Source organism: Arachis duranensis, unplaced genomic scaffold (assembly GCF_000817695.3).
Source record: "Arachis duranensis cultivar V14167 unplaced genomic scaffold, aradu.V14167.gnm2.J7QH unplaced_Scaffold_87066, whole genome shotgun sequence".
Taxonomy (NCBI): domain Eukaryota; kingdom Viridiplantae; phylum Streptophyta; class Magnoliopsida; order Fabales; family Fabaceae; genus Arachis; species Arachis duranensis.
In genome coordinates, this window is record NW_026265171.1 from 17,879 (window position 1) to 28,664 (window position 10,786).

Here is a 10,786-nt window from a genome sequence, read left to right on the forward strand (position 1 = left end):
ATTAATAAATTTTAATTATTTTTTAATAATTCAATTTAATCAATAAAAGAATACTTTATTAAAGGATATTTTAGTAAGTAAAATTTAATGATAAAAAATAAATTTTTTGTTAATAGGTATTTTTTTAGAAAATATTTTTTTTCTTTAAAAATAGAAAAATTTAACATTAGTTAACTTAAAAAGTTTAAAATGGATTAAAGAGGAGGCTTTTTAAAAGTTAAAAGAGAGGGAAATGTACATTTATAAAATAAAGAAAAAGAGAGTATCATTTTAACATCTCGCAGGAGAGAGGAGTGGAATTTTCTCTTATTTTTATTGTTACTAAAAACATCGTTTTTAGTAATGATACACGAGTTCGAAATTCTCTAAAAGTTAAAAGAGAACAATTACCTCTAAATAGCATGTTCGTTATAAGTTTAATTTTGGAATAAAAGGAAAGAAAAGGAAAATTTTTAGTGTAAAACGAAATTACTTTTATTCTGATATTTAAATTCTTTTTTTTTTCCTCGGCGATTCAACTTAGGGACATACTTTTCTATGTTTTGCCACTACAAAAATCAAAGGTATAGAGACATCAAAAGATTTGGAGCCCTACCTGGGACAAAGGATCAGTATACTGATCTTTTTCACAAGTTTATGGAATGATGAGTTATTGACAATAATGCATGATCCAATTCACCGTTTTTCTTTTCTCTTTTAGACCAAACTAATAACGATCAAATTATTTTTCTCCTCTCAAATTCATAGATCCATACATCTTGCCTTTATCTTCTTTTTTTTTTTTTGAAACTTTTTTTTTTGGTGGCTACACGGAAAATGAAACTAGTTATAATTAAAATGCATCCAAACAAAAATAAATATAAATGTAATTAAATACAATTAATTATTTGTTAGCAGAAAAACAACTGTATTCTGTTCTCCAAAACTCCCCTTTTGGCCTTTTCTGTTCCCGGTGCTCTTGCTTCCCTCTATTTCCTTCTGAATGCTATTTCAATTGAAACCTAATCTGCCACTTTCTCATTCTCCTTGCACTCTCCATTCCTTCACTTCCCCTCTCTCTGATTCTCGCGGCAAAATCAACTGATAATGCATCTTGCGCAAAGACTCGCCAAATCGACAAGCTAGGGTTTCCTCCAGAAAATTCGGTTCTCGCCGGGGTTTTGCGGAGGAGACGCAGTCGCCGGCAGCAATGGCCACCAGCTTGCAGATGAGCCCTCAGGTGGAGCAGATCCTCGGCGAAATCCGCGATAACTTTCGATTCCTGGCGTATGTAACTTAATTTTACTACCTCTTCAGATTCAGTTATGCAATGTTTTTGTGTTCGAAATTTTTTTACCTCTGCTCGTATATAATGTTAGAGGGTGCAAGTTAAACTTGTTGCCAATTTTGGGATGTGAATCATACTCGTTTAGCATCTTATTGATTTAGTTAGGGCAGTGATTCTTGAAATTGGAGTGAGCAAAGGGGATAATGTTGAAAATTTTCTGACTTGGTCCTGTGCTTGTATTTGTATGTTTAAGGTTTATAGGCTTAATATATTTGTGAATTTAGGAATTGTATGGTTTGAAGCGGTGTAGTGATGGCCAGTTCTGTATTTATTGAGGTAGCTCATTGTACACAAGTTATGTTATGCTTAGTGAAATGAGCATGGGAGGATAGTGGTGCTACTAGAAGAAGCTATGTCTTGAGAGCCACTAGATTTTGTGAGATATTTCTGTTTTTTATTTTAGCAGGACAAGCTATTCGGTCACTGTTTGATATTCCATTTTTGACTTCTTGTCCTCTAATCTCTATGTAATAGTATCCTTATCTTTATTAATACTATATTCTTTTCTCTCCCAAAAAAGAAGCTATTCATGTTGATCAGGACGCTAATAGTGCCTCCTTCTCCTCCCACGGAAAAAGGCTATTGATGTTGGTCAGGAGACTAGTAGACTTTCCTTGCAGTTTTTAGTTCCCAATCTATCTGAAGAGAATAATTGGTTTTAAATGCACAAGTATATAAATAAGAAATGAATGTGATGTATAAAATTCATTATTTGAAAAGCTTCCTTAACCTTATAGTTGCATTTCCAGTTAACAGCACAAGTGTATATCGATCAATCATTTTTAGGTTTATTTTATTTATTATTATGTTTTCTCTAGGTGCTTTGGTATTCCCATATGACATAGATCTTTTCTGTTAAAACAATGATCTCTTGAGATTCAGTATGATCATTTGGGTTGCCTCTTTTGCAGTGATGGGCTGGAGGCTATTATTTATTTATTTATTTTTGATAAAAGAATAACATCACTAAGATAGTGGGAAGAATAATAAAGCAAATGGAAGGATAAGAGGTCCTCCTTACGGAGCAAAAAAGCAAACAAGAGAAAAAGCTATCTATGGAATGTAGCTTTCCAATCTCTCAACATGTTTGAGAGGAGAAGTGCTCTGGATAGATCATGAGCTTTACAAAAAATAGTGGCCGTATGTCTAATTCTATCACATAAAACTTGCTTATCTCAAAATCTGTGATTGAAGGTACATAAATGGTTCTCTAATCAAATATTCCAAATGGTGGCATATACTGCACATTGCACAGATATTTGCTTCTTTCCTACCCCCCAGATCAGAACCCAATAAAGAGAAATTAATCCAAGGTTGTAAGGCACACCCAGCAATCATCAAAGGTACTAAATAAACTAACAAAGTATTCAATAAGAAAAAACAGCCACTAGATTATACAAAAAACAGATGTGCTATTGATTCTAAATTTATCCCACTAGATCAGATCTTCTTCGTGGATCAAATGGCATCATATTGCCCTTATATAGAGCACACATAACAAACATATTAGGGGAAATTGCCTTAATGTGGCCTTCAAACCTGCTGATGTTATTGTTGGTGTTAATTAATGTTGTTGACCATAGTTATCCAAGTAAAGTATTTCTTGAAGGCTGTTATGTTATCCTTCCTTTATTTGTCACTGTTCAAGCAATGTATTTATTTGTAATTATCTCTGCTTTCTTGTGTATCCTTTGCTGTAGCCACTTTCGCAGTTACTAATTCTTGCTGAAGTGAAATAAATAAAGTTCAATAGATCTATAATCTTTTCAAGTATTCCTATATAGTAATAAAATATTTTCATTTAACATCCAGAAATGGCTTCCAAAGGCTTGATAAGATTAAAGATTCCAATAGACAAAGCAAGCAGCTGGAAGAACTCAAGGATAAGATGGTGGAGTGTAAAAAGCATTTCTGTGGTTGTAAACTTGTAATCTTGCTATATCTCAATGGCAACTGTAACTTTGAGTTGAGTAAGAAGAAAAATGTAGGTTCCTTTCATATTGACTTTACTGGTTTAGTTTTCCTCATGAATTGACTTGCATAAATCTTTTTACTTTGTTAATAACTAATTATCATAAAGAAAATTTCTGCCTAGGAATTTTACCGTCCATTGTAGTATCCAGGGGTTGAATGTTGTATAATAAGAGCAGCACACGGAGTCTTCTGCTTGTAGGTCTTGTAGAAGCTCCATTTTTGTTGTGAAAATTCTCTTCCTTTGTTATCCTTATAATTAGGTGCTTTCCAGATTTTTTATTTTCCAATTCACTTTTCTGTTGGTAGGCACAAGTGGTGAAGACATTTTAATGTGATCTGCTGTAGTTTGCTATTTCCTTTATCAATGCATCCCAACTTTCTGGAGTATGAAGCCTTATGTTTTTATTACAGGTTGATAAAGGAGTTTGATCGAGAAATTAAAGATGAAGAGGGAAAAAATCCCCCAGAAGTGAACAAGCAACTTAATGATGAAAAACAATCAATGGTTAGTGCCGAAAACCTTTCTATTTTGGATGCTCACGTTTTGGAAGGGGTACAATATCTTCAACCTCAAAGTATTATGAATGTGGCGATATTTTTCTTTTCACATCTTTGTAAATGATTTGCATTGCTAAATGATTTGCATTGCTAAATGTGGGTCTCAGGCTTTTTCATCATGATCTAGGGTGGGGTAGATTTGGTTGTTCTCATGCTCGTTCATAACAACCTTAGAAAACGCTGAAAAATTATAAAAAATTCTAAAAAATTTTAGAAAACTCTAAAAAAAAAAAGTAGAAAATAAAAAAAAACCTTAAAATTTTTGAAAAATCTTAGAAAATTCAAAAAATTTCAAAAAATCATAGAAAATCCTAAAAAACTTAAAGAACTTTAAAAAATTCTAAAAAACCTAAAATCCAAAATTTCTTTAAAACCCTAAAAAACAAAAAAAAATTATAAAAACACTAAAAAATTCTAAAAGCACTAGAAAATTCCTAAAAAATCCTAAAAAAACAAAAAACTCTAAAAACCTACAAAACTTAAAAAATCCTAAAAATTCTAGAAAATCTTAACAAACCTTAAAAACTCGAAAAATCCTAAAAAACTCTAGAAAATCCTAAAAAATTCTAAAAACACTAGAAAATTCTAAAACACCATAGAAAACTTTAAAAACGCTAAAAAATTCTAAAAACACTAGAAAATCCAAAAATCCTAAAAACCTTAAAAATCTTAGAGAACCCTAAAAACCCTAAAAATTCCTAAAAATCCTAAAAACTCCTAAAAAATCCTAACCCCCAAACCCTAAAAAATCCTAAAACCCTCAAAAACACTAAAAACCTTAAAAATCCCTAGAAAACCTTAACCCCCCAAAACCTTAAAAAATCCTAAAAAACCTAAAAACCGTAAAAATCCTAGAAAACCTATCTTACAAAATCCTAGAAAATCCAAAAAAATCCATAAAAAACTTAGAAAATCCTTGAAAACTGTAGAGAATCCTAAAAAATTCTAAAAACATTAGAAAACTCTAAAACATCCTAGGAAAACCTTAAAAAACTGTAAAAACCTTAAAAACTTCTAAAAATCCCAAAAAAGCCTAGAAAATTATAAAAAAAACTCTAGAAACCTTAGAAAACCCTAAAAAATCCAAGAAAAATCTAAAAATCACAAAAACCTTAAAAATCCTAGATAATCCAAAAAACCCCCAAAACCCTAAAAATCTGTAAAAACTAAAAAAGCCTAAAAACCATAGAAAATCTTAAAAAGTTCTAGAACTCCTAAAAAACCCTAAGAAATCCTAAAAATCCTAGAAAACCCTACAAAATCTTAAAAATCCTTATAAAACCCAAAAAACCACTAAAAACTCTAAAAAACTTAAAAACCTTAAGAAATCCTTGAAAACCCAAAAAATTCCAAAAAACCCTAAAAAATTCTAAAAAAATCTTAAAATCCCTAGAAAACCTAAGAAAATTCTAGAAAACGTTAAAAACCTTGAAAAACTCTAAAAATACTAGAAAACTCTAAAAAACACTAGAAAACCCTAGAAAACATAAAAATCCCTAAAAATCCTAGAAAACCTAAGAAAACAATAAAAAACTCCTAAAAAATCCCTAAAAATCCTAAAAAACCTAGAGAATCCTAAAAAATCCTAAAAACATTAGAAAACTCAAACACCCTAGAAAACCATAAAAAATCATAAAAATCGTAAAAAATGTTAAAAACCCCAAAAATCATAAAAAAATTTAAAAACCATAAAAACCCTCTAAAAAACACTAGAAAAACCTAAAAACACCCAAAAAAAATCATAAAAATCCTAGAAAAATTTAAAAACCCTAAAAAACCGTAAAAAAATCCTAAAAATTCTAAAAAACCTAAAAATCCTAGAGAATCCTAGAAATCGGTAAAAAATCATAAAAATCCTAAAAATCCAAAAAAATCCTAAAAAACTCTAAAAAATTTTAAAAACCCTAAAAAACTCTAAAAACCCTAAAAATCCCTAGAAACCCTAGAAAACCCTAAAAAATCCAAATACCCTAAAAACCTTGATAAACCTAAAACTCTAGAAAATGCTAAAATCCCTAAAAAAATAATAAAAACCTTAAAAAACCTTAAAAGCACAAGAAAACTCTAAAACACCCTAGAAAACCATAAAAAATCATAAAAATCTTAGAAACTCCTAAACATCTCAAAAAAATTTAGAAAACCATAAAAAATCCAAAAAAAAACCTAAAAATTCCAAAAATTTTAGAAAATTATAAAAAAATCCTAAAAACTCAAGAAAACCTTAAAAAATCCTAAAAAACTCAAAAATTCCTAGAAAATCCTAAAAAAGGGTAAAAATCATAAAAAAGCTCTAAAAATTCTAGAATCCTAGAAAATCCTAAAAACCTTAGAAAACCTTAGAAAGCTGTAAAAGCCCTAGAAACTCCTAAAAATTCTACAAAAGCCTAAAAAACCATAAAAAATCCTAAAAATTCTTGAAAACTCTAAAATCCAAAAAGTTCTAAAAACCGTAAAAACCCCTAGAAAACGCTAAAAATCTTAAAAAGTCTAAAAAAACCTTAGAAAACCTAAAAAATCATAAAATCTAAAAAAAAAACCCTAAAATTGATAGAAAACCATAACAACCCCTAAAAACCGAAAAATTCTTAAAAATCCTAAAAATTTTAGAAAATCCTAGAGAATTCTAAAAAATCCTAAAAACACTAGAAAATTCTAAAAAACCCAAAAAAGTCTAGAAAACCATAAAAAAACCCTTAAATATCCTTAAAAATCCTAGAAAACGGTAAAAATCATAAAAAAAATCCTAAAAGATCCTAAAAAATCTAAAAAATCATAAAAAATCCTAGAAAACTATAAAACACTCTAAAAAACTTTAAAAAATTGTAAAAACCTAGAAACTCCTAAAAATCCCAAAAAAGCCAATAAAACCATAAAAAATTCTAGAAAACCCCAAAACCCAAAAAACCATAAAAAAAACCCTAAAAAATCCTAACAAATCCTAAAAACTCGAAAAAAATCTAGAAAACCCTAAAAAATCATAAAATCCCTAAAAACCCTAAAAAATCCTAAAAAAATTCTAAAAACACTAGAAAACTCTAAAACACCCTAAAAAGCTTTAAAAAATCGTAGAAATTCTAAAACTCCTAAAAACTTCAAAAAAGCCTAAAAAAACCTTTAAAAATTCTAAAAAACCCCAGAAACCATAAAAAAATCCAACAAAACCTTAGAAAACAAAAAAAATCTATAAAAAACCTAGAAAATCCAAAAATCCTAAAAAATTTTGAAAAACCTTAAAAAATTCTAGAAAACCTTAAAAAATCGTAAAAACCCTAGAAATTCCTAAAAATCCCAAAAAACTCAATAAACCATTGAAAAACCCTAAAAATCGTAAAATCCCTAGAAAATGCAAAAATCTCTAAAAATTCTAGAAAATACTAGAAGCCTTAAAAAACTAAAAACCCTAAAATATTCTAAAAACCCTAAAAATTTCTGAAAACACTAGAAAATTCTAAAACACCCTAAAAAACTCTAGAAACTTCTAAAAATTCCAAAACCCTTAGAAAATCCAAAAAATCTCTAAAAATCCTACAAAACCTTAAGAAATCCTAATAAATCCTAAAAAACCATAAATACCGTGAAAAAAAAAATCATCAAAAAAACCTTAAAACGCATAAAAAAATTCCTAGAAACTCCTAAAAATCCCAAAAAAGCCAATAAAACGCATAAAAAAATTCTATCAAATCCTAAAATCTTGAAAAAACCCTAGAAAACTCTAGAACATTCTAAAAAACCTTAAAAAATCGTAAAAACTCTAGAAACTCCAAAAAAGTCTATAAAACTATCAAAAATCCAAGAAAAACCTAAAAATCTCAAAAATCCTAGAAAACCATAAAAAATTCTAAAAACCCTAGAAAACAAAAAGATCTCCTAGAAAACCTAAGAGAATCTTAGAAAACGGTAAAAATCTATAAAAACATAAAAAAGTCCCTAAAAATCCTAGAAAAGTCTAAAAACCCTAGAAAATCTTAAAAAGCCGTAAAAGCCCTAGAAACCCCACGAAAGTCTAGAAAATCATAAAAAAACCTTAGAGAATCTTAAAAACGCTAGAAAACTCTAAAACACCCTAGAAAACCTTAAAAAACCGTAAAACCTCTAGAAACTCCTAAAAACTCAAAAAAAGCCTTAATAAAACCATAAAAACCTTAAAAACTTTTTAAAACCCTAAAAATTGTAAAAACCTTGAAAAATTCTAGAAAATTAGAAAATCCTAGAAAACTCTAAGAAACCGTAAAAACCATTAGAAAACACTAAAAAATCCTAGAAATCTCTAAAACCCTAAAAACCTTTATAAAACCCAAAAACTTCATAAAAAGTCTAAAAATCCTAAAAAACCTAAAAGCCCTAAGAAACCTTTGAAAATCCAAAAAATCCTAAAAAAACTGTAAAAAAATTCTAAAAAACCTAAAATCCTAGAAAATCCAAAAAAACTCTAAAAAAACTCTAAAACACACCAAAAAACCTAAAACCATAAAAATCCTTGAAAACCTATAAAAACCCTAGAAAACGCTAAAAACCTTAAAAAATCCTGAAATCCCTTGAAAACTCTAAAAAAATAGAAAATCATAGAGAATCCTAAAAACAATAGAAAACCCTAAAACACCATAGAAAACCTTAAAAATCGTAAAAACTTTAGAAACTCCTAAAAATATCAAAAACTCTAATAAACCTTAAAAAATTATAAAAACCTTTAAAAATCCTAAAAAACTCTAGAAAAATCTAAAAATCCGAAAAATTCTAAAAAATCCTAAAAAATCCTAGAGAATCCTAAAAAATCCTAATAACACTAGAAAACTCTAAAACACTCTAAAAACTCCTAAAAACCTCCCAAAAAGCCAATAAAATCATAAAAAATTTTAAAAAACCCTAAAATTCATAAAAAACCAAAAAATCCTAGAAAAACTAAAAAAATCCTAGAAAACCCTAAAAATTCTAAAATCCTGAAAAAATCTTAGAAAACCCTAAAAACTCACAAGATCTCTAAAAATCCTAAAAAATCTTAAAAAGCCCAAAAAAACCCTAAAAACTCTAAAAAACTTAGAAATCCTAGAAAATCCAAAAATTCTTAAAAACCCTAGAAAACCTAAAAAAACACTAGAAAATACTAGAAAACTCTAAAAACTCTAACAACTCCTAAAAATCTCAAAAAAACCTAAAAAACCCTAATAAATTGCAAAAACCCTAAAAAATCTAAAAACTCCTAAAAAAGCCTAAAAAGTCCAAGAAAATCCTAAAACTCTAAAAAATTTAAGAAAATCCTAGAAATCGTTAAAATCCATAAAAAACCCTAAAAAATCCAAAAAAGCCCAAAAAACCCTAAAAAAAGCCTAGAAAATCCTAAAAAACTTAAAACCCTAAAAACTCTTAGAAAATCCAAAAACCCCTAGAAAAACTTTAGAAAACGCTAAAACCTTAAAAAAACCCTAAAAACCCTAGAGAATCCTAAAAAAATCCTAAACACTAGAAAACTCTAAAACACTTTAGAAAATCTTAAAAACTCGTAAAAATTCTAGAAACTCTTAAAAAATCGAAAAAACCCTAATAAACCTTTGAAAATCCTAAAAAAACCGTAGAAAAACCCTAGGAAAATCTTAGAAATCCAAAAAAACCCTAAAACACCCTAGAAAAACCAAAAAATCCATAAAAAACTAGAAAAGCCTAAAAACCATAGAAAATCCTACAAAACACTAAAAAACCCTAAAAACCTTTAAAAAACCCTAAAAATCCTAGAAAATCCAAAAATAGCTAAAAGAAAACCTAACAAAACCTTAGAAAACGCTAAAAACCTTTAAAATACCCTGAAAAATCTCTAAAAACACTAGAAAATCCTAAAAAACCTAAAACTCTAAAAACCCTAAAAAACGTAAGAAAATCCTAGAAAATTCTAAAAATCTAAAAAAAACCCTAAAAAATTCCTAAATATCCTAGAAAATTCTAGAAAATTCAAAAATCCTAAAAAATCCTAAAAATACTAGAAAACTCTAATACACCCTAGAAAATCTTAAAAAATCGTAAAAATCCTAGAAAATCCTAAAAAGCCTAAAAAACCATTAAAAATTCTAAAAATCTTTGAAAATCCTAAAAATCCCAAAACCATAAAAACCCTAAAAATCTTTAGAAAATCCAAAAATCCATGAAAATACTAAATACCGTAAAAAACCCTAAAAATCATAAAATCTTAAAAATCCTAGAAAACTCAGAAAAAAACTCTAAAAATCTTAGAAAACCCAAAAATCCATGAAAATGCTAAACACCGTAAAAAACCCTAAAAAAGCCTAGAAACCCCTAAAAAAACATAAAATCTTAAAAACCTTAGAAAAAGCTAAAAACCTTTAAAAAATCTTAGAAAATCTCTAAAAATCCTAAAAAACCTAAAACCTTAAAAAAACCCAAAAAACCCTAAAAAATAAAAAATCCTAAAAACCCTAGAAAACCTAACAAAACCCTAGAAAACACAAAAATCCATGAAAACGCTAAGAACCCTAAAAAATCCTTGAGAATCCTAAAAAAATCATAAAAACACTAGAAAACTCTAAAACCCTAGAAAACCTTAAAAAATCGTAAAAATGCTAGAAACTCCTAAAAACTCCAAAAAAGCATAGAAAACGATAGAAAATTCCAAAAACTTTTTGAAACCCTAGAAAAACCCTAGAAAATTCAAAAAATCCATAAAAAATCTAGAAAATTCTAGAAAACCCTAAAAAATCATAAAAACCCTAGAAACTCTTAAAATTTCCCAAAAAACCCTAATAAAACATAAAAGTCCTAAAAATCTTTGAAAACCATAAAAAATCTTAGAAAAACTTAAAAATCTCCGAAATTCTAAAAACTCTAGAAAACTCCTATAAACCCAAAACAACCCTAAAACCCTAAAAATTGTAAAAATCCTAAAAAATCCATAAAAAAAACTAGAAAAGCCTAAAAATCATA

At 28.1% G+C, this 10,786-nt stretch overlaps 1 protein-coding gene across 1 annotated transcript; it reads left to right on the top strand.

The window, feature by feature from the left end:
- Positions 1-882: 882 nt before the first annotated feature.
- On the top strand, positions 883-3,954 carry LOC107472400 (novel plant SNARE 13). The gene is made up of 3 exons (XM_021134503.2): positions 883-1,266; positions 3,140-3,311; positions 3,713-3,954. The coding sequence occupies exons 1-3, from the start codon at positions 1,190-1,192 to the stop codon at positions 3,728-3,730; spliced, it is 267 nt and encodes an 88-aa protein (XP_020990162.2). The 5' UTR covers positions 883-1,189; the 3' UTR covers positions 3,731-3,954.
- The last annotated feature ends 6,832 nt before the right edge of the window (positions 3,955-10,786 follow it).